Genomic DNA, 24305 nt, shown 5'->3' on the forward strand with positions numbered 1-24305 from the left:
TATCCAATCAGAGGTCACATTAAACAAATCATTTTCATCACTGACTCAATTTGTTTAACAATGACGCAAAAATCGGAAGGCTGTCTGCCATCTACCGTAACCACGGGGTGTGTCAACCTTCCTCCAAGTGAGTCCATGTCCTAAAGGTTGCCAGGTCCAAGACAGAAGTTCCCATTGACACTACATTAATACTCTATGCAGGGAGATTGTCCGTAAGCAGCCTGCAAACCAGAAACAAACTAACTTAATAATAATAGTAATAATGATAATTAGGGCTGTAAAAGTTAACAAATGAATAAAGCATCTTACGCCTTGATCCAAAAACATTAATTTATCCAGAAACTGAAGTTTCAGAGAAGCAAGTGACCCATCTTTACAGTTTTTAATTTGGATAATATCACTAAACCTAGGGGCGAAGGTGCTGAGATCATTTTAACTGTTAAAACAAGACAGGGTTTGTATGAAGGACTTGATGATTTTAGGATGAATGATTGGAGAACAGTCACACTCAGTGGGCAGACCGTCACTTCACTGACCACATTTAATGTGGGAAAAATGAATGTGCTCACATCATGTGTCACTGAAATCTTTACTGATGACACGAGTACTAGTGTAACAGCCTTGACTAGGAGAAGAAATATTTTTATAGTCCAGTCTGTCCCACACAATTGAAACTGTGGTTTTACTTGCAAATGAGTCAATTTTGAATGTCACAGCTGCTGTTTAAAGACTAAACCCTGTCCCATCCTTGTCATGCTTTAGTTTGCTGCTCTTTTATGATGAAGTGATGTTTCATTATGTAAACGACACACTTGTCTATGTCTAGATGGGGTTGAAGGTTGTTGCCTGAGGTTGTGCTTAAACAAGGGAGAAAAAAAAAAGGTTCAGTTCAGTTACCGGGCAACGTTTGTGCCAACTCCAGCCGTTGGTAGGTCACACGTTGGACGTCGTTCAAGGGTTTCTCAGTGAGAAGAATTCAGCCTGAGCGGCCTGCTAGGTTCCTCCTATAATGTTTGTGATATTTTACTGTCAGGATGTGACAACCCCCAGCGTGGGACATGTTCTCCTGTCTGCACAGCCTCAGGTTACAGACTAAACCCATCCTCTCTCCTGAAGAGCACTGTACCCGTCTGTGAGGCAGCAGCCGGCTGTTAGGCCTTTAAAGGAGAAAACTGTGGTTTATTACAACATGAGGTTTTATTTTCATAGCCCATTGTCTTTATCAGTACCGATAACATTGTGTGCACCAAATTGCTGAGACCTGAGAGCACAGAACCGTCGCTAAAAATAGGTTACAAAGAGGGAAAGAAAAGGCAGATAGATGACCAGACAAGTTTTAAATAACCTCTCAGGTTAGATAAATAGTTTGGAAGAGAAAACAAAAGGCGAACAGATTTAATGCATCACTGCTCGACTTTGATTTACCTTACTTACCCTTGTGTTCAAGGAAGGATTATTAGAACATTTCATTTTTTTACGGTCCGATCATCTGACTGCATGTGTTTCACCCTGGGGATGTATTCATAGCAGTGTCCTACTTAGTAACATCTCTGAACTAGCTTTGAGGAGTTTTATTTGATCAGTCTTTTGTTTTATCTAACAGATTTTTAGAAACAGATGATCTGATAGTCACGGGTGTTGAGTTGAGAACGCCTCCAAGAAGAGAAAGTGTGTGTGCTGCTATTCCCACGTGTACAGTTCAACTTAGTCTATATATATATATATAGTGCCAATTCATGATAAACATTATTTGAAGGTTAGGGTGAGGTCAAAACTTTACTTTAGTGAAAGCAACACTTCCCTAAACTCCCTCTATCAGGAAGAAACCTCCAGCAGAAACAAAACACAGATTGGTGACTGTAAATTGCCAGGAGGTGTGAGTACGAGTCTGAGGTTGTTTGTCTCTATGTGTCAGCCCTGTGATAGACTGGCGAGTACAGGGTGTACCCATGACCTGCATGGGTAAGAGGTGTAGCTAATGGATGGATGCATGGACCCAGGTATATTGTATGTTTGTCATTTATTGTTATAACCCTAATACTAATAGATAAAAGATTGATAAATAGTTGAACAAATAATATTCATCAATTGTGTCAGTTCTAAAGCAGCACATTACAGCTTTTCTGCCCGCTTTAAGGTGTGGATGTATCCACAGGAGAGAGGGTCACATATAGTATCAGATGGAGACATGTTAAGAGAGTGGACAGTTGTGTATACTGCTGGTGTTGTTGTGTCTTGTGAGGATTAACATTGATAGGGTGTACAGGGGGTCATTGGCAAATAAAAGGCAGATAAAAGGAACACAGATTAAATACAGGTCAGGATAACTGTGTATAACTTAAGGGCCAACGTATAACTAAAATGGATTCAAAACAATGCATTTTTTGATTATTTTTGGGTTGTCAAAATTTGACCTTGAAACCTGCAGTTGTAACATCCCCATCGACAGCATCTCCACCTGCTGAGCTGGTGATGACCTGTCTCTCCACTGGAGCCCAGGTGGAGATGACTACTGTTGGTTAATCAGTGTGATGCAGCCACTGTGTGTCTCATTCTGTGTAAGTGTTTTTGCCTCAGTAGTGTCTCAGTACGATGTGTTGTTCGACTGTAATGATTGTTCTTCCCTCCATTGTTGGCTAACTGTCTCTTAGTTTTTAGTTTAAGTAGACATGATCCAAACCTGCCAGACTCATCGGTTTGTTTTTGTCAAAAATCATGAGAGCCAAGTTCAAGTGGAACAGCATTGCTTGATACACATGATTGGCTGCGGGCTGTGGAGCAGCTCTTTTGCTCTTTGTCACACAGTTTTGCTGATCTGTGTGTTTTCCCGCCCGCTGACCCCCCCCCCCCCCCCCCGAACCCCGCCCCCCCTCCCCCACTCCACCTTACCCCGGGCTCTGACGGGAAGTGGTGACATCACTGTGAAACAATGTCTGTCAGGCCCACCAGGCCACCGGCCCTTCCTGGCTGACTGACCGACAGAGCCGTTGCACAGTGACACATCACTGCAGGACGGACAGACAACCAGAGAGAGCCCACTGTCAGGCTGCTGCTCACACCAGGACACTGACGTCGGCAGCATATCAACTAACTTATGTTATTATGCGTTTTTGTGCATCATCTGATTGCAGGAGGCTTCTTAAAAGTGTCAGTGCACGGCCTCTGTTTGCTGGGTGGATAATCAAATGGGGCCTGCTGGTCATGGGTCCCTGGGCCGTGACATCAGCATGAAGTGACTGCTGATATTTCTTCTTTAAATGTAGTGGAGCTCACGGGTCAAAGTTCAAACAGACAAAATGAAGACACAAAACAATCAGAAGACACAATGGACTTAAAACAACCACTAAGTGACTTAAACCAATAGAAACAGACTAAAAGCAACCTCAGACAGACTCAGAACAAGCACAAAGAGACATTAAAAAAACATAAAAGCTTCCACTTTCTTACTGTGTGTCTGCAGTTTGAGGTTTACTTCAGGGATGTCAATTAAAGTTGAGTAGAAGACAGAAGGTCTGTGTGCTGGTACGTTGTGTTTGGTATGTTGTTGTTACTGGCTGTTAAGGTAGAGTGAAGACATTCTTGAAGCGTTTATGTATCTTTGTGGTTTTGGTGTCACTGAATACAGATTTAAGTCTGTGTTTTATTGCCCCTGTCTGACCTGAGATGTTCACAATGATACATTGAGTTGGAGATTTTTCTTTTTCAAGATTTGTACAAAATACATCAGGTCAGAGGCAGAACCACCCTACACACTGAATGTGTGGCTCTGTGCAAGAGCCACACATTCTTGTGATGTGATAATATAGGTTAATTTATTCTTTACTGAACTAAATATGAGTTTAAACAGATATGTTGAGATTGAACGCTTTATTGGGAACACCGTGCTAAAAGTGTGAAGCTAAAAAAGAAACCTTAAATTGGCCACACCCTCAATTATGCAGAGATTCAAGCCTTAAAACGGGTGACTTATATAAACATTCGTCCCCGTAGTCCTCACAAAGGAGGAAATTTGTTGTAGCAACCAAAACTGTTTTTGTACAAGACTGTAAACATGTTTATTTCTGCCAAAAAGTTGGACATTACCCTACATTACCCTAACATGTGAGTGGGACTAAGTTGGAGACACACTCTACAGGTCAGTGGAGGAACTGCAGTTTTCAGCCCTGTGGTTCCACCACATGATGAGGGTGGGGGAAAACCACAAAAATTCATGAGATAGAAGTCAAACAAAAGACAAACAAAACTTTATTGTTATGACCATGTAGAACATGTACGGTGCACTCGCAGCCTTTCACGCTGAGCCCCACACTTTAAAGGTTCTCATGAAGATTTCCAGCGGCTGCATAATAAAGGTGGAGTGTTACGTGACTTTATTCTGGGATAAATCAGCCTGTGTAAGAGGAAACGTCCTCATGAGCTGAATTACATGTTGTCACGTTATCAGTATGATCATGATTTATGAGCCTAAAGAGCTTAGCAACACATCATCTGGTTGGGAATTGATTGAAAATTAAAGCTTTATTTATGTTACAGACTGTTCTGCATGCCAGTGATGTGATCCATACCGCTGGTGATGGGAGACATGACTTTCAAAAGGTAGATGTGTTGAGTTAGGATTGGTCGACGTTGATACATACAGTCTTTGTTGTACAAAAACCTTCACCCACTGTTTGGACGAGTCCTCCATGTTTCACTGCAACTTGATTAGATAATTCACTGGAATTCACAGGCTAATATTGAATTTGGATGTTTGTTGTGATGTTGCGACAGGAGCCAACTGATGTCAGATGCAAGTGATTTATTAATGAAGAGACATGAAAATATTCGTTCTGGAAAAAGCTCTAATTATTAACCAGGGAAGTTGTCGTTTATTGACATGTTAACAAGTTTAGTCTCTGAAGCCAAAGTGTGATATAATTTCTCCCTCTGAGCCACGAACACACACTGATGTGTTTTGTGATCCCGCTGCTGGAAATACTTGGCGGTCCATTGATGTTTATCTGTCCACTGCTGAAAGTGGTGAAAAGAATACGAGGCACAAAGACATTAAGACAAAATAAAAACCATAACAATAGTTAAAATATTAAAATAACAGTGTACAGATCTGTTAAAACAAAAATGCATTGGATTTGTTGAAAATAATACATTTACATACTAGAATAAGCCTAAAAGGTTAATCTGCAGGAAATTCAAGTTTATAAGAAGTTAATGTGTAGTTTAAACAGAAATTAGCTGCACCTTTTCAATTGGAGAGATTGAATTAGCATGGTTTCCATCAGTCCATATAATATCTGAGGGTTTTTTGATATAGGTAGGTACATTATTTTTTGTAAACAGCAAACAAATGTCACTTAATCAGACACCTCATCACTCTCAGTGACCATGGTAAAACAACAACTTACACCTTTATCATTTGGTCTTGGCATTTTTCCAAGTGGACATTAAAAGTGCATATCAAATAGAAAAGCCTAGTGTACTGTATATTTCCAGTGTACATGGAGTTTGACTTGTTTCTGGTTCAGTTCTTGTGTCCAACCCTCTGGAGCTGAGTCCTGAGCTGTTCTGTTATCATCCCAGAGGAATTGTCTGGTATTTTTGGCACCCAGTGAACCACTGAATGTTTTTTTGTCCTTCTTTGATAACTGTGCATGAGGCAAGTAAAGAAAGTCCGAGCAAATTAGCCCGCAGACATGTATCCCAGCTGAGCGACACTAATACAATAAGTAAATTAATGATTCCCCTTTTATCGCGGTGCCAGTGAACATTTCACAAGGACGTGAACACTTTTCCTGTGTGATCTTGTGTTTGTGAACTTGTGAACCCGCGGTACCTCTAAAGAACTGGGCAGAACAACAGAAAAATGAGATCAGATCATTATGAACAGTGTCGCTGCAGCGTTGGCAACTTGGCGAGTTTTTGTGACGTTTAGCCCCTTTCCCACTGTGTTCTCAGTAGAGCCACAAGAATCTATCAAGTGGTGTCAGCTGATAGCGGCTTATTCCATTGATACTAAATATGTCAGGTCATAAGAGACAAGAAATCATTAGAACATTAGTCTACTTGTCATCTGTTCATTAAAAATGGCAGGTTCAGTTTTACCTCATCATTAAAACACCTATTTTTGATAAGCCATGTAGAAATTTTGATTCTTACTGTGATTCACAAGATGCTCACAGGGCATGTAATGATTCCTGTTATTATACCATTATTGTTAATTTGGTTTTGATACAGACAAATCTTTTTTTTTCATCGGTTTGGTTTTGGGATCTAACATTTTACAAAAGAAACAAAAACCTGATCTTGATCAGAAACATGAATCAGAATCAGCTATACAGTATTAATCCCCCAAGGGAACGTGCTATGTTACACTGCTCCATTACAATTTTATGAATACAACAAAATAATAATATAACTGACCCATATTCAAAATATTGAAATATGCCCCGTAATAAACAATATACACGCTGCACCTCATCACCCATGTCAGTAAATCAAATTAATCAATTATTTGTTTGCCATTTTTTATGAAAAACTGACAAATTGAATTTACAATGTTTTGTTGTTCCCATTCTTACAAAACATGGTGTCATATGTTGACTTCATCCAAAAAATTAAGAAGAGAATGAATCCAAGAACTTCCAGTTCTTTGGCACAATGCACCATGGGAGATGGAGTTGATTTATGAACAAGTAATTGTGCTGTTTTTTTTTTCTCTCTGATCTAAGCCACAGATTTGCTCCAGCTGTGAGTCACCTAATGTCGTCTATGTGACTTTTACTTACATAACCGCTGCTCTGAAAATAGCTCCACCAACTCTGTGCTCTTTGTTGTGTCTGAACAAAGGTCGAGTCATGTAAATGAGAAGATAAACAGCAGGAGATTTTGAATAAGTCGCGTCATCATCTTTGTCGCTAATGTCGGGGCAATCGTGCACACTTAAGTATCCAAATTCAAAATAGGACAACGATTGAATACGTGAAGCCGAGAGCTGAGTTCCTCTCTTATCCAGCAGCACTTACCGAGCTGCCACCCACTGAGCAGGATGCAGTCTGTCCTCGTCTCGCCATGTCTTATCAACGACTAATCTCCTCCAACCGCAGCGAGGAGGCTCCCCTAAGTGGGCCTTCGAGTCGCAGAGAATGAAAACACTATGTTTTGACGCTAATACGTGGCGTGATTTCACCCTTTTCCCCTCTAATTGTGAGAGTGTTGTTGTGTCTAAGAAGCTGGAATCAGTTTAGTCTGGTTCATTTTATATTTTGACATCTCAGGACCATGAGGACAGTTCAGACAGGACTGTTCACACAGTCTTGGAGCTAAGTTGAAGTTTCCTTTTCCCGGCCTTCTGTCTTCCCTCAAAGACACTTGTGCCTCCTCCTCCTACCCACCTCCTCCCTCCCCCCTCCTCCGTTTCTTTCCCAGCCTTCTCCCACATTCAGGAAACTGGAGCTGAGCCAAAAACCCCTAGTCTCCGTTTCCGGGAATCTGTCCCACAAAGCCACAGTATAGTAAGTTGGCCCTGACGTGGGAGCCATTGTTAAAAGCCCAGGGCCCCCATTGTCCGAGGGAGGAACAGCAGCACAAACAAAACCCCCTCTTGCGGAACAAGTAGGAGGGACGAGGAGAGGGAGCCTATGCTATTAATATATGAAGAACCAGCCTATAGTTATACTCCCATGAAGCTCATGCATCTAAATCAGCTGCAGTGCAGTGGTTCAAAATCAGACAGTAACAACGTTGTCATCCCTCTTGCATGAAATATGAGTGGAGAATAATGCACTGGTTGTCTATGGGGAGGCATTCATTTCAAGTGCTCATACAGCATGAATGAATTATGTTAAATGTTACATGTCCTGTTGGGCTGTTACAGCTAAAATGAGACTCATTTTGTTTCCTAATCCACTTTTTATGTTGTGTTGTGCAGGGATTTGTTAAGTCAAATAATTGCAGATATTGATTTATTACATATGGATGATGCTTGAAGATGAAACTCGCTATTTAACTAAGAAACATTCAGACCAGTTCATTACCTGAAGAAAACATAGCAGAAGAGGTTTATTAATTATTATATGATCGTGTTTTGCCTTCTGGCCCCCAAAATGCCCCCAAATCTGTAATGTGCAGGCTCCCTAGGTTGAAATCCACGTGGTTTTAAGCACTGTTCCCTCAGATGTCTTCCAGTGATGTAACTAGCTTTCGAATTTGCATAACCCCACCCTGGGACCGGTAGAAGGGGTGGGGCGGGGCAAGCAGTGGCTGATTTGCATTTAAAGGGACAGGCTCTGAAACCAGCCGTTCTGAACAGGGCTGTTTTGAGCGGATGGAAAGAGCTGTGATGTTTGATCCTTGGGGTATTTTGACCACAGCATGTTACAGACATGTCTTTAAGACACCTGGGAACTATTTTAATTTGTGGAAAAGTGGCATAATATGTCTCCTTTAAAACCTGCATTGTTGGGTTTCATTAATTTCTCTGGCTGCATGAGTACATATAGCATATAAGAATTTCCCAGTTTGTGATCAATAAAATCGATCTGTCTATACAACATACAACCACCCGCTGTATCGTGGACATGGACACCTTCACAATCTGCATAGCATAGTTTTGATTGGATTGATCAGCAGAGCTCTAATCAGCTGACACTTTAAAAAATGTATATTTCAGAAAGTACGGTGGATTAAATTGGCTTTGACATTAGGCACTAACACACAGCTTATTTTTTACCTGCTTTCTTCTGTGGTTACAGTCATTTTGATGTTAATGTCTCTCCATGGATATTACTGTATGTCAGACATGAGGTTTTGGAAATCACTTCTAAGACCTCACTGTACCTGACTCTTATTGCTCATCATTGGGTTTTGGGTTGTATATTTATAGTGACCAGTAGTCTGTAGCCTCTTGTTTCTAACAGTGAGCCAGTAAAGAAATATGTGGATTTAGGAAAGGTTTTATATTCTATATAAAAAACAATCTTTCAATTAAATGAATGAATCTGTTTTGAAGTCATGATGGTTTATATGCGATATATATGTGTGTTTCTAGGACCCCAAGCATTCTCAACAAGGACCCGACAGACAAGAAGCCTAAGAATGACAAATCATCCGTCTCCCTCAAACATGAATTTGATCCAACAGGTAAGAGACACACCTTTATTTCTATTCTCTGGTTTTTGGATCTAGTTTCCCAGTCCTGCTTTTAGATACTCTTAAATAACGTCATCGGTCTAAGGTTTGTTTTATTAGGAGTCTATTTGCTCTGGTGAGGAGGGAGAAGAAGGCTGGTGAGGATGTAGGCAGCTGCTCAGAAACCAGTTGTTAAGGTGGTTGCCGGGGTTGCCGGGTCGACATTAATCCTTCCTGGCCTTTTCTTCACCCTGGAGTCCTGAGGCTCCTTCATGGAGGAGGCCAGAAGACAACCAATTATCCACTCAGCTCGCTCAGATCATTCTTTGAAGTGGGAGAAGGAAAAGGACTGTGAGTCGCTGAACTTCCTCAGCAGCTACAGGAAGAGCGTCTCTTGATCTTGGCAGATGTTCTCGGCAGATTTCAGGTTTTTGGAGACATCCAAGTGAAATGGACAAGTGAAATGGAGTCACTGATTTCACAGGGTCACGAGGACATGGCAGATTTACACAGATACTACTAGCTGTGCTCCTGGCACATGGTCGTGGGATTGTTTTTGTGCTCCTCTTGCATAACATTCAGTTTTAATAGGACATATAGACTGGCTGTTCTAAGGCCCACTAAGAGGCCCACTAGATTAATCCATGTTTCATACAGATCACTCTATTATTGATCTTAAACCTTTTGCACAGAAACACTGGAAAAAGATTTGTAAGATTAGTTTTACTCATACCACTAACCTTAATCATAACCCAATCAGCACAGTCACAGTAAACACAATCATAACCATAATCATAATTACAATCGTAATCATCACACTCACAATCATTATAAAGCATTTACATTTTTCATATTTTTGTTTTTATTCAACTTTATAAAGTGGTGAATGACACATGACACACATATACATTTTTTCTAGCAACATATATGTGTATATATATACACACACACATACATAAAATGTAACTATATTTTACATATGTTATGGAACATGAAAGCAATTCAAAAGGGCAAAAATGTAAAATACAAAAACTTCAACTTCAACTTCAACTTTTATTCATTTTGTCCCCCAGGGGGGCAATTTGTTTTGCAGTAGACAAGCAAAGGACATGGGGATAACACAACCCCTGAAACAAACACATACAATTACACAAACCACAGTTTCATCAACACAGGGATGGTGATCCGCAATGCACAACCACAAGTCAACAATAGAAAGATGAATGTCAGTAGTACAGTATAATCAATAACCTATAGAGAAAGAAAGAAAGAAAAAAAGAAAACTCACCTAGTGGGATCAGTGTAACAATCAGGTGTATTTGATATGATAAGTTACTGCAGTTTAATAAGCTGGAAACACCTGATATATAACAATGGCATGCCTAAATGATGCTCTTCCACTTTATCAGTGAGCCATATGTGATTGTCCCAGTGCAGCCAGGTGACCAAGATAAGTGTACCATGAAGATGATGCTGAGGCCGGGGAGGGTTTAAGATGGGAAGAGACAAGAGAAGAAAGGGATCTTCTGTTGTTGTGTCCAGTTTTCCTGGAAGGAGCTGGCTGCTATTTAAAAACTGCTATTTTCTGTTCTTGATTTGTCACTTCCTGTGTGGAGAAACTTGACTCCACCAGTGCTCCAGATAATCTGAGCCGAAAGGTCCGAGGCAAAGATTTCTTTATCAGTCCACACATACAAGAACACGATATTCAACGCTGATGTGAAGAATTTTCTGTGTGGAACAGAAACACAAACTCATATTATTATGTAATGTAATGCTGTGTATGTCTGTGTGTGTGCGTGCTGACAGGTCTGGTCCAGCGTTGCGTGATAATCCCGAGAGATGAAAATGGCTTCGGGCTGACCGTAAGCGGAGACAACCCTGTGTTTGTGCAGCTGGTCAAAAAAGGTGAGGCTCACACACAAACCTCAAAATCACCGCACACTTCAAGTATCGACATCTCTGACTCCACTCTGTGTTTTCCTGTTACAGATGGAGCAGCGATGCGAGCTGGAGTCCAGACAGGAGATAGGATCATCAAGGTGAGTCTTAGTTAATTACCTCATTATGTTACAGAATCAGCAGAAGGACGTACTCCTCCTTTAATCAGAGAATTAACTTCTGTTGGTAATTTCTAGAAGCAGCACAAAACCAGTTTTTATGGTTTTGTCGTTAAATTGTTCAACTCCACTGGATATTTCTTCAAGTTGTTTTTATGGTTTTATATCTTAATATTGCACCTTCATATACTGTGCATTTTCTTTCTCTGTTTTTGGACTTTATTTTGTTATGTTATAATATTATTCTATATTATTGTTATTCTTTCTCTTCATTTAATTTAATGAAATGTGCTGTAATGAAGGTAATCATTATTATCATTATTACCGTTTAAAAAAAATCTTTATCGATGCTTTTTGTTTCCTGACAGGTTAATGGGACCTTCGTTACACATTCAAACCACATAGAGGTTGTAAAGCTGATAAAATGTAAGTACACACATCTTCAATAGGCTGCATCACACAGTTATTTTCATGGCATGTTGAGAGTTTAGTTTAGTTAGTGTCTATAACATTGGGTATTTTTCCCTCATGATGAAAAGGACTTTGCACCAGGTGTTATAATGTTACACCGCACACATCAAACAAACATGTCCGCTAACATACAGCTGGGTGTGTGTTTTATTATTAAAGCTTCAGCTTTGTGTGGAAAACAAATAGTGAGGTTTGATTTCTGAAGAGAACTCAGGGGGTTTCCAGCTCCCTCCTCTCCCTCCCTCTGAGCTGGTTCTGTTGACCACAGCCTCTTCACAAACAGCTTTTATACATGTATCAGTATCATTCCTCCCCTTCACCCACCCCTCATTCCTTTCCCATGACTCCTCTCTGGCAGCGGGCTCCTATGTAGCCCTGACGGTGCTGGGGAGGCCCCCAGGGCTTCCCAACATCCCCCTGGAGGAGGAGGAAGAGGATGGGAAGAAGGAAGGGGCAGAGGTCAGCGCACCTTCCTCCCTCCTGATGCCACACTCACCTGCACTGCCGGGTGGGGAGCAGTGCAGCCCCCAGGAGCACATCGTCCTCCCTCCAGCTGACGGGGTAAGGAAGAAATAAAGAGCTTCATTTCTTCCACCAGGTGTGACATGTTAGTCAGTTAATTGAGGATAAAAACTTCATAGTAATTAAACTCAAGTTTGTACTTCCCGATGCGAGTTCAGTCATGTCTACCATGTTGTAATGTCTAGGGGATGTGCTGTCATTAAATAAAGAAAACGTACTGGCGAACATAAGAAATCCAAAAGGTTTCTATTTCATTTCATGTTGGTATTCTATTTGTATTGCGTATGTTGTGCTGATGAGGTAGTTGTTTTCCTATAAACCTTTCAGATTTGGATTTTTATTTGTGGTGAAGGGGTTTTAGAGAGTGAGTAATGTGGTTATGTCCATACAAACCTACAGCCTCGCCGTGCCACAAGAAAGGGGAAATAAAACATGTTAAATGTGCATTTTCTTAGAGTTTGAGGTTGTATTGGAGAAAGTCTTAGGGAGCATTATGTAATTAGAATACAGCACCTGAAAGGATTACGTTATAAAATTAAAGGAAATGTATTAACATGTGGTAGACAGACGCACAATATCACAACCTTGATTCGAGTGAAATCATATTATAAAATGGAGACATTAAAACAGTCACCAGTGGCTGCTGGTGAGAAAACTGCTTCTTCGACTGTGTGGACATTTGAGCATCATGTTCTAATTTGTTTACTTGGGACTGAGGTAATCCGGCTACATTACTTTAATGTTATGATAATTACATTTTTTAACAAGTAACCAGTAACTGTACAGGATTACATTGTTGAAGTAACCTTCTTGACCCTGGTTGAAGACGTCACAGTCTTTCCCCTGAGCTTCAGTCTGCTGCTGGAACTCTGTGGTGAGACTGAAACGAGAAATGCTCTGCATGGTGTTGTTTCAAGCGGCGATAATGTTCCTGATATCAGAAGTTGATCTGTCTGGCACAACCCACGCATTATTACAGCTCATTATTTTTGATTGGTCTCATCGTTTCAGTCCATTACTGCTGCAGAGAGAAACAGTCAACAGTTCATCGTCTTTGTTACACTGCATGTGTCAAACCAGAGACCGTGACAGAGACCATGACAGTGCAGTTATTTGTTGTTCCTTCAATGTGTCATTTGCCGTATTGGTTTAATTTATTAATTCCCCCATGTTCCCCTTTTTTCTCTCTCACTTTCAGTCTGGACAGTATCACTTCTCTCTTCCCATGTGAAGGAATAATTACGTAATGGTGTGTTTGGTCATGCTCTTCCTCTTTATCTCCTGTTTTAGGATGAGAATAAGAGCGCGTCCAGCCAGAAGATCGACAGCCTGCAGAAGATGCTCACCAAGCACCAGCTGGACCTGCAGGTATGTGGAGGAGTCGTGACACCAGGATTGTTTATTTCATGTTTGGCTTCTTTCTGTCACACTTGGGTGTATTTGTTGGTGTTTAGGCCAAGGAGGAGGAGTGCAGCAGACACACTCGACCTAAGCTAGTGAAGGAGATCCAGGAGGCAAAGAAGCACATTTCACTGCTGCAGGAGCAGCTCAGCAAAGCAACAGCAGCGTTACAGGTGAAAGAAAAGACAAGAATTTGAGAACAGTGTACGATAATGATATTGTAGGCAAAGAACAAGCAACAGGTCCCATGAGGAAGCTGTTGTCATGGGTACTTCACATCATTGTGACATGGTCCATGAAACTCACCTAGCTCTCTTTAAATATTGTTGTTGTTTTTTTGTTTTTAGCTTTTTAGCCCTAATCTCTGCCTAGAGGGACGTTTCTCTTCTTAGTCATAAATGACAAATACACGAATAGATAAATAAGTTCCACCATAAATGTGAGATGATTTAATAATGTAGTGTATAACCAGCCTCTTGAGTTTTCCTCTGAGGACAACACTGTAAATAAACCTCCTCCTCTGTGTTTGAAGAGATTTATGTTTATGGAAAGTTTCACAGGAATCACTGCTCAAACTTGTTTCCCTAACAGAGTTACATTTCCTGAATCTCTTCAACAGACTTGGAGAGTGAAAACCCCATAATATCCAATGGCAAAAATGATGAGAATATCAGAATCAGAGAACAGGGGAAATTGTATTACCTTGCAGCTGCTCCAAGAATAGAGAGAAGATGAAGTGGATAAAGATGAATATATATCTTTTGAAAGGAAAATCACGTTACAGCTCTCTCCAGCTGGTATTTTTTTATATATTCTTTTATTCTTTTTGTCATATTATATTATAAGGACATGTCATGTCTACCCTCGATCATCTTTGAGTTTATAAGTTAAATAAGTATAAATTACACAGCAGAGCTCATTACCCGACATGACCTTTGTTAACTGCTTATGAGATCATCAGTTACTTCATTTCTATGTTTGTGTTTCAGGAAGGAGGAGTCATTGTGTCCAGGAGCAGTGAGGACGGGGACGTCGGGCTTCCTGTGAGGGAACCAGCCTCCTCCTCCTCCTCCTCTCGGGGTGACGCCGCTAACGACCGGCCCGCGACTAACAACAACTCTGTGGGTATAATGACAGAGCACTGGTGACTAGTGTGGTGAACCGCGTTACCCAGAAGTACTTTGTTCTTATATGTGGGTTTGTGACGGTTTGGTGCCACATGTCTGAGCGCGTACTGCTGCCAAAAACTTAAATTACATGTGGAAGGATGAGAGTTAATCAACAGCAGTTTTTACAATTAATCATTAGATTGGGTCATTTATCAAGCAAAATTGCCACATACTCTCTAGTTCCAGCTTCTGAATTTTGTGCATTTGTTACTTTTCTCTGTTTAGATTTTGAATGAAGTTTCGATTTCAGTAAAGAGAAGAGAGAGAGATAGAAAAAAAAACAAGAAAAGGAAAAAAACATGTTATTTTCTGTATTTGAATCAATCCAGGAAATAATCACAATTATCATAAAAATGGGTCACATATAACAAAAAAGTACAAATGCTAAATTATGCACATTATGGCACTAATCCTTCCTTCAAAGACATCTGATACTTTTATATCTTTACTCTGAAGCGCCTGGTGTAACAAAATAAATAGTATTTATGAGGTTGGACAACCCATAGAGACAACATCCAGGACAAAAAAGTCCACACAGCACTCGCCTCTTACTGTAACACACTCCTGCTTGTTAACTTGTTGCATCATACACTTGGAAATACCCAAAGGTGTCACATATCATCATATCAACATTATTATCAACTCTGAACTCTGGACCTCAACAAGAAAACTAACCTCATAGACTAAATAAATTCAGATCAGACCCCACAGGAAATGACGCCATCGTTTGGTCAGCCCAAACAAGAAGTCTGAAAATGTCATCTTGAGTTGCAATTTTCACAGTTTTCTTACAGTTTACTTATTTGACTGCATATACAGAGATAAGTCAATATCTGTGTAGATGTTCCACAACAAGAAGTAGCTCTCAAACACAATGTAGTTTGTGTTTCATGGTGTTCTGGGAAAAGAGCTAATTTACCACAGATCAGGTGCTGCCAACTGGTGACTGCTGCACCCACGCTCTGATGTCTAACACAGACAAAACAGAGAACGCTGCCCACACAACACAGACTTCCCTGTAATAACAAATAATCTTTTTTATCGCAGCTTCTATAAATAGGGATGAAATGGTCTTATTTTCCAATCTCTGGGGATTTCCCAGAATTCAGCACTAGACTAAACAATCAATTTAACTTAAGTGCTGTGTTTGTGTGTGCGTGTGTGAATGTGTGGTTATTAATGTGTATGTGTTGTGTGTGTGTGTGTGTGTGTGTGTGTATGTGTGTTTCTGTCTGGGTGTGTCTCAGATCCACAGCAGCCCCCTCCTAGAGATGCCCAGTCAGAGCCTGGACGTCCACCGGCGAGACGGAATCAACTCCTGCTCGTCGCCCGACACGGAGGACGGCACCGACACTGTAAGACACACGCTTCACACACACAGTGACACGCTGAAGTCACATATTTAAATACCTTTTTGTAATATTGTTTTGAAGTGACATTTTCTCACGACAGTTTAGTTTTTAGTGGAATAAAAGTAAATGCACGAGCAACAGTTTGATGTTTGTTTTGTGTATTTAACCCTGAATCTGTCACTCAGGAATCCAGTGCGCAGTGCATTGTGGGTAGCCCTCCCTACCTCCTCCACCCCCAGATTATTGGAGCGGAGGACGACTACTTTGACTCTCAGCAGGAGCAGGTATGTGGAGGAATAGTTGGACACGAAGTTGACAGTGAACTGGCTTGAGATCATGTGTTAAACTAAGAAAATATGGAAACAATGGACTCTCTAACTCTTTAACCTTTAATGAAAAGAAGTTTGATGGAAATTTACTGTTCTTTTTGACAGATTGTTTTTATTGTGTGTGTGTGTCATGTGACTTTCTGTCTCCTTCCGTCAGATCAACGGACAGTGCAGCTGTTTCCAGAGTATAGACCTGCTGAAGTGTCGGCCAGCTCACCTGGCAGTTTTCCTCCATCATGTCGTCTCCCAGTTTGACCCCGTGCCTCTGGTACACACACACATGCGCACACACACGATACAATTATTAAACTAACTGAGATGTCAGTGGTTTGAAGCTCTCACTGTCTGCCTGCCTTTACAGCTGTGTTACCTCTACGCTGACATGCACAAGCAAACCAACTCCAAAGAAAGTCGACGTTTCTTCATGGAGTTCCACTCACTCTTCATGGATCGAACAGCCGTGAGTCACTGAATCCTGATCTGGATCTTCTCCTTCTCCTCCGCTGTTTCCTTTCTACTCTACAAAGTTTCTAATTTAATTAAGTGTTTTTTTTGTTTTTTTTTCCCAGAACCTCAAAGTCCCAGTGCCAGACACAATTGCAGCTGAACTGGGTATGAAAGGCAATAAAATATGTCATGGTTGATTATTGTATATTCCAGCTTTGTAACACTGCGCTTAGCATCACATCATCACTTTTAAAGATATAAGTGTTTCCATTTCAGTCATTTTTCATCAGTCACAGTTGATTTTGAGCTCAACAGCAGTGGTGCAAAAAATGAAATGTTTGTCCCTGAGGGTGGTACATGAGAAATAAACCCATTATACAGTTATATAAATGAAAAGTGGATTTCCTCCCGAATGCTCTCGGCAAATATCATGGCAGCCATGATGGATTATGAGATATTCTGTTGACACTTAGTTTCTGCTGCACTTTTCACCAGAGGAAAGTTCATGAAGCGTCCAAAAGGGAAAGAGTTCATTCTCTGTACATTTTATCTGCTCTTGAGTTGTTACTGCTCCTTGTGTACAACATGTGGTTAAATTAAGTTAGATAGGAATCTGTTGATGGTATCGGACATTTATGATATGATCAGAATTTCTAAGAAAAGAAAGTAAATGGGTCATGAGTTAGGGATTTGCTGCTCCAGGACAAGTTATTTGCCATTATCTTTTGTCTTTATTTAAAAATCTGTGCAACACACTGTGGACATTTTTGAATTAATTCATGAGAGCAGATATTGCAAAGACACCACGATCCACTAAGTGTTAACTGTTTCATTCATTTTTTGTATGACGCGTTAAAGAAAAAGGGTTTACAAAGTGCTCTGACATAAAAGTAAAAAACTCACATGAACAATGGCAGAGGGACCAAAACTACAGTGACCCGGAAATCTATGAGAACCTGAGCAACACAAAACCTAGCGACATAAACTGTAAGTAAGATGTAAGATGATGAGTGGGACAAATGAAGACACAGAGGTAAAGGCAGAAAGAAACAGATCACAATAGTTTAATGAAAAGATGCAATAAAGTAAATGCAAACATTGATAAAAGGTGATGTGACCAATAGAAAGATTTTCAAAATGCAAATAGATAAGACAGCAAGGAATGAAATAAAGACAATAAGGACAAATGAGACTCATAAAAACAATGAAAGACAAACAATAAGGGTTGTCAGGCTGCTGCGCCTCTACTTTGAATTTAAAGTACTTTACCGCAGTGTAGAAATCTTGCCCATAATTCACAGAGTTGCAGAGATGGGGGGTTGTCAGTGGTTTGGTTAAAGAGTCCCTACAGCATGTTGACTGATTTTGGGGCTGTTTGTTTTTGTCCACACAGAGAAGCGGAGGCTGGAGTTAATCCCAGAGGAGCTCTGCAAACAGTACACCCAGACGTTACAGGACACGCTGCTGCCCGACCTGCACAGGAACCTGGAGGATTTCAGGTGACAATGACGTCACTGTTTAACCACTATTGTCAGAGTTGTTGTTGGTCTCTATGTGTTTTTGTAATTTGTGCGTGCGTGTGTGTGCAGACAGAAACGCAGCATGGGTCTGACTCTGGCTGAGGACGAGCTTTCCAAGATTGACGTCGATCAAGCAAAAGACCAGCAGCCCTCGGAGAAGGAGTGCTCCTGTGCCGAACACATCATCTCCAAGATAGAGGATATCCTGTGAGTCTGTGAGCGCGCACGTCAACACACAGATAGACACTCACGAAAACGCACTTCCTGTATTCCTAACATGGCCGTGTGTGGGTGTGGTAACTGATTTCTTTTGTTACAGGATGACGTCACAGCCCTCAGAAGATGAGAAGTGGTAAGAGGAGGGTGTTTTTATACTTTTACAGTTTGCTGCACAGGAGTCCGTTTGGTTCCTGTTGTTGGGGAAGTGTTATACTTTCTGTTCAGGCATTTTACTTTAGAAATAAAAAAAGAAACCTCTCACTTTTTCCCATCCTGTCGTGTTGCAGCCAAACGATGCAGTACGTGCTTCTCACCTACATGAAGCACCTCGGGGTGAAGGTGAAGGAGCCTCGAGGCCTCGAACACAAACGAGCACGAATCAATTTCCTGCCCAAGATTAAGGTGCGACCCCAGAAACACAAGTGTACAACAACAACAACAACAAGTAAAAGTGCAAGTAGTAGATTCACAGCGAGGCTTCCTCCAGTGCATTACAGTGACAGGACACAACACTGAGCTCCAATTCAAGGTCCAAAGCAGATATCAGCATGACTCCAAAGGCAAAAAAACAAATAAAGAGATAAAAAAAATTATAAATAAATAAAAGCCAGATGACTACTATGACTTTTTAAAACTTCTACAGATCTGATCATCGAGTCAAACTTGTTCCTCTTTTGCCTAAATCTCCAGAATTTGGCTGTCAGTGTATTTTGCTTGTAATAAGCAATAGATGGTAATTTTCTTATCTACTTTGCTTAGTTTGCAGTTTCCATGACAGATTCCCAGTAAACATAATTGAGGGAAAATTTGCAGTTTCACACCAGGAATATATGGATAATAATCAGATAATCAGAAGTTACATCTAGATAATCTGGATATTTTAACAGACACACAAAAAAAATTGTATTTATGGAAAACAACAACTGCCAACAAAAATGTAAATATTTCACAAGCAGAAGAGCATCAGGCCTGAGAAGGAGGGGGAGGAGAAAGTGAAAAAGCCTCGGTTTCCCAGCATCCTCGGCCCTCCGAGGCGCCTGAGCAGAGTGGATTCAACTTCAGGTGAGAATAAACTTGCCGTTTAATGTTACAGATACAACAAATCTCATCACCTTTTCATGCTGCGTTAAGTATTCTGCCTCCCTAGTGTGTACACCTACATATGATCAGTATGTGCTTAAATGTGTGTGTGTGTTTGTGCAGTCGGTAAGGCCGTGGAGATAAACAAACAGCGCTCACCAAAGCAGCTCCCCCAGCCCCCAGCCTTCAGCGCCCTCGACCAGTCCGACCCCTCTGCCTTGAATCCGGGGTCACGGACCCGTGTGAATCTGCTCAGTGAGAGTTCCGACAGCAGTGCGCAGGTTTTGCCCTCACCAACACACAGCTCCCCCGTCGGTCTGGCCTCAGACACAAGTGGACAAGACTCAGACTCCAGTAAGATTTTCCTGTTGATTTACGTCTTTGAATAATTTTTCCCAAGAAATAAAAGAACTGAAACATTTCATGACGACCGAGACACTGATATAAGCCATTATGATTACTTATATAAGCTCCTTAAGTCATTTCATGAGTTGATGAAACACAGACCATCAGACTTTTCTCCTGTCTCTGTAATCTCATCATTCTACCTTTCTTCTCTTCACTCCACAGACGTGTCTCCGTTCCCCCTCCAGCCCCGCCCGGGCGAGGGTCCGCAGTCTGGAGACCAGCAGGACAGCGTCTTCAGTCCAACCGGCACCCAGTTTGACTTCAGCCCGTCCAATCTGGAGCAGCTACAGGAAGAGGACCAGGAGACATTCAGGTACTTACAGGCTTGAGAGTGTTACACACTAAGAATCATTCATGGTATTTACATTAGTTGTGCACCACTGTAGAACACAAAACAAGAACACATGCGAGCTGAACATTGAAAAAACAAAGAGAGAGAATTAACAAAATAAACATAATGACTTGTTTTCATTGTTTTCACTGCAGTAAATAAAGATGTAACATGACAGCAGTGACTGTAACAGCCTGTACAATCTCCAATCTCCCTCTGTGTCTGTGATCGGCAGCAGGATGGACGTGCAGTGTGCAGTGACTTCAGCTGACGTCCAGAGTGAGGACGACCAGGGCGGTGAGGTGGAGTGTGAAGAAGACCCTCTGAACTGGCAGAGTCTGGTCAGCCGCGGCGTCCTGGCAAGCCTCACGCCACAGGAGATCAAACGGCAGGAAGTCATCAACGGTGAGTCCACAGCACAGAGTGTGACATGAAACAGATCAAACAGTGAATTTGCCTCATGCTGTGTGTGTGTGTGTGTGTGTGTGTGTGTGTGTGTGTGTCTGTGTGTGTGTGTGTGTCCTCAGAGCTGTTCTACACTGAGCGCGCCCACCTACGGACGCTGAAGGTCCTGGACTGTGTTTTCTACCAGAGGCTGAACAGAGACGGGATCCTGCCCCCGGACGACATCAAACACATTTTCATCAACCTGGAGGAAATTATTCAGCTGCACGGTAACGTCTCTCACACACACACACACATGCACACACACGCACACACAAACACACACTCCACTTGCTCTGATGATTTCAGGCATCAGACGACTGAGCACGGAGCAGAATTTATTTCATTTTTCTTTGATTTTCTCTCCTCCTGTTTTTCCACCTTCATAAAAACATTCTGGAAAGCCGACGTATAAAAATGCTTTCTGTATCATCATGATGGGCCCAAAGTAATACAATAAATAATTAATACAATAATTCAGTAGAAACTGACGAATTTCTGCTTTGTTCTAATACTTAATTTTAGGTAATTTAAGAGTATTAGATTAGTTGAAGATGATAACAACATCTTCAACCTCATTTCCCAGCAAAGACAATCTAAGTATATTGACCAAATGTTGTAAAAACTTAAATTAAAATGCATCATACAACAGAAGTTACCTTAACATCAATTTTTTTTGTAACATGGGAGAATAAAACACACAAAAATGTGTAATAATGTTTTAAGAAGAGTTAAAAAGATATTGAATAAACCCTGAACATTGAATCGGTGGATCGTCATTGAGGAGAACAACAAATGTTACATTTCTCTCTCACTTTGCTCCACAGTTTCTATAACGGAACAAATGACGGCAACCAGGAAGAGGAGCGAGACGTCGGTGATAGGTCAGATTGGAGATGATCTCCTGGCCTGGGTAAGAGCAGCTTCAGTTCAGGAAGGAAGGAAATGAAAAGCACACACTTCAATGTTAAATGTTTGCACAGCTGAAATATGGGGAGCACATAAAGTCAGATTGTTTAAAAAAGGATTTAGAGCATTAAAGATGCTGTAAGATAAATTACCAAAAATACAAGTGGGGTTTTTAAATAAATCCAGAAAATAATCATTGAATGAAAGGAAAAAAATATATAAATGAATATAAATAAATACAATTCAAAAGCCAGGTTTGAAAGTAGGGTTTGAATGTATAATATAATAGTATAACAGTTTCTGTATCCAATCAGAGAGTAACTGTGAATTTACACTTCCAATAAGATCCAGATTAATTATTATGATAATACCACACAAAATACTATATTTATATAATTTCATCTATATGATATGAATATGAATTAATTAAGAAGTTTATCATTATGTCAAATAGCTAAATGTTTCTGTGTACCTGTTGAACGTGTTGATAACTAATGTTTTTATATGGGTTGTTCAGATTAAATTAATTTCTGATCCAGAGTGGTTTGCAGTGATTTAACACTGGATACCATCACCAGTTACTCAGGTTTAAATCTCATGTGTCAATGTGTCAACCTCAGTTCAGTGGTGATGAAGAGGAGAAGATAAAAATAGCGGTGGGAACTTTCTGTTGCAACCAACCATCGGCGCTGGAGCTCATCAAGACCAAGCAGAAGAAAGACCAGAGGTTCAACTTATTCATGCAGGTCAGAAAACACCACGGACTGAGCTGTCAGGACGGGTCGGGGGGTTTGTTTGTTTTGGCAAAGACAGTGGTGACATTTGAGACGAACAGCAGATGATGGCTGGTATGTGAAGAGTCTGACTCGTTTATTTTGCAGGGCTGTAAACGTGGATGCAGCAAATTTATCATCGTAGTTTGCAAAGACATATTTTTCTAATGATTTATTTTGATAAACTGAGGAAGTTTGGTCAGTTTGACAGGCAATCAAAATGGAAATGGATTGCCTAATGAATGTTGAAGCTCATTTCACAATCAGAAATACTTCATTATTATGTTACAGTGGCCCAGTTCTACAAAAATAGATATGAAATTTTATTTATAATAAATTAACATCCCCCTTATTTAAAATATAGCATAAATACCTTGTTAGTAAGTAACAATTCATAGTTAATATTTACCTACCATTTGCAGTGAATTTGTACAGAATGGTCAAGAAGGTAAAGAAAGAAATTTGTTGCAGCTATGAAATGATATATCAACAACAACAATATTATATATCATCGTGTTGAATTACCTGAGCTCATTTGGCAGTGAAGTATTTTAGACCTCAGGAATATTTTATTCAAGGTGTCCAGCTGCATGTTAATATATGTGTTTTTTGCTTGATGTGGGTATACGGTATGTACGTTTATTGCATGTATTCATCTCCATAGGGGAACTAAGCCTGGGAGAGGTTTTGTTTGTGTGTGTATTTGTGCTGATTTGAGGTGTGCATTGTTGTATTTTCTGTATATTCATGTTCAAATACCACTTTGAAAATATTGATATAGTTCATGATGTCATATGTTATTTTCTCCTCAGGAGGCTGAGAGCAACCGTCTGTGTCGCAGGCTGCGGCTCAAAGACATAATTCCTGTGGAGATGCAGAGACTGACTAAGTACCCACTGCTCCTGGACAACATCGCTAAATACACAGGTCGGAACAGGACTGAACACAGTTTTACTCGTCATCCACCAATTTTGGTTTTTCATCACCTTTTTTTGTTTGTTTTGTTAATCCTCCTGCAGAGGATCGCGAGGAGAGGGAGAAGGTGAAGAGAGCAGGTGAATGCTGTAAAAACGTCCTCAACTACGTCAACCAGGCCGTCAAAGAGGCAGAGAACAAACAGGTACAGGCGTTAACATCACAGTACATTAAAGTCAACAGGAGGTTTAAGTTTAAGTACTAATTTCCAGTTGTGTATTTTCTCTGCAGAGGCTGGAAGAGTATCAGCGAAGGTTGGATCTCTCTTCACTCAAACAAAGTGAAAACCCCTTGATCCTGGAGCTGAAGGTAACAAACACACAAACAATCCAAAACCAAGCAATTTCAACAAATATTGTAAATTGTAAAAGATGTGACAGAACTCTGGCCTTTACTGCACAGAGTGGCTGAATGATTGAGTCAAGGTTCAAGATGTCTTTATTACTGCAGTCACAGCCAGCTGTCCTACAGTATATACAATAAAAAAACATATATGTGCAATAGCAAATGAATAAAACGAGGTTGTTGCAGGTTGTTAATGAATCTGTGCTGTTTGTTGTATTTAAAAAAATATTTGTTCTGCAGAATCTGGACCTGACCAAGAGGACGATGGTACACGAGGGACCTCTCTCCTGGAAGGTCACTAAAGACAAGACGATTGGTACTTGAACACACCGCCATAAGAGAGTTGTATAGAAAAGATGCAGGCATGCAGATTAAAAACGATCAAATTAGTTAAAACCTTAATAAGAGGATGCCTGTAGCAGATGTG

General features: G+C 40.6%; 1 protein-coding gene across 3 annotated transcripts in view; it reads left to right on the forward strand.

Moving 5' to 3' along the window:
* arhgef12b (Rho guanine nucleotide exchange factor (GEF) 12b) overlaps positions 1 to 24305 on the forward strand; it is a 32474-nt gene that overhangs the window by 2652 nt on the left and 5517 nt on the right. For 2 of the 3 annotated variants that reach the window (XR_014595949.1, XM_083987461.1), the window contains exons 2-29: positions 9044 to 9135; positions 10933 to 11031; positions 11116 to 11165; positions 11552 to 11609; positions 12013 to 12215; positions 13467 to 13544; positions 13631 to 13750; positions 14567 to 14698; positions 15994 to 16101; positions 16284 to 16382; positions 16585 to 16695; positions 16789 to 16887; positions 16997 to 17039; positions 18268 to 18373; positions 18464 to 18601; positions 18714 to 18746; positions 18901 to 19015; positions 19570 to 19675; positions 19817 to 20047; positions 20264 to 20414; positions 20668 to 20837; positions 20960 to 21106; positions 21704 to 21789; positions 22406 to 22531; positions 23371 to 23485; positions 23578 to 23678; positions 23765 to 23842; positions 24119 to 24194. Coding sequence is in view for 2 of the 3 variants with exons in the window: in XM_083987461.1 (XP_083843587.1) it covers positions 9044 to 9135; positions 10933 to 11031; positions 11116 to 11165; positions 11552 to 11609; positions 12013 to 12215; positions 13467 to 13544; positions 13631 to 13750; positions 14567 to 14698; positions 15994 to 16101; positions 16284 to 16382; positions 16585 to 16695; positions 16789 to 16887; positions 16997 to 17039; positions 18268 to 18373; positions 18464 to 18601; positions 18714 to 18746; positions 18901 to 19015; positions 19570 to 19675; positions 19817 to 20047; positions 20264 to 20414; positions 20668 to 20837; positions 20960 to 21106; positions 21704 to 21789; positions 22406 to 22531; positions 23371 to 23485; positions 23578 to 23678; positions 23765 to 23842; positions 24119 to 24194 (3071 nt within the window). In the remaining variant the exon portion in view is untranslated. The remainder of the gene's footprint in view (positions 1 to 9043; positions 9136 to 10932; positions 11032 to 11115; positions 11166 to 11551; positions 11610 to 12012; positions 12216 to 13466; positions 13545 to 13630; positions 13751 to 14566; positions 14699 to 15993; positions 16102 to 16283; positions 16383 to 16584; positions 16696 to 16788; positions 16888 to 16996; positions 17040 to 18267; positions 18374 to 18463; positions 18602 to 18713; positions 18747 to 18900; positions 19016 to 19569; positions 19676 to 19816; positions 20048 to 20263; positions 20415 to 20667; positions 20838 to 20959; positions 21107 to 21703; positions 21790 to 22405; positions 22532 to 23370; positions 23486 to 23577; positions 23679 to 23764; positions 23843 to 24118; positions 24195 to 24305) is intronic. The other variant, XM_083987462.1, reaches the window with a different exon arrangement.

The sequence above is a fragment of the Trachurus trachurus genome (assembly GCF_905171665.1).
Source record: "Trachurus trachurus genome assembly, chromosome: 14".
Taxonomy (NCBI): Eukaryota; Metazoa; Chordata; class Actinopteri; order Carangiformes; family Carangidae; genus Trachurus; species Trachurus trachurus.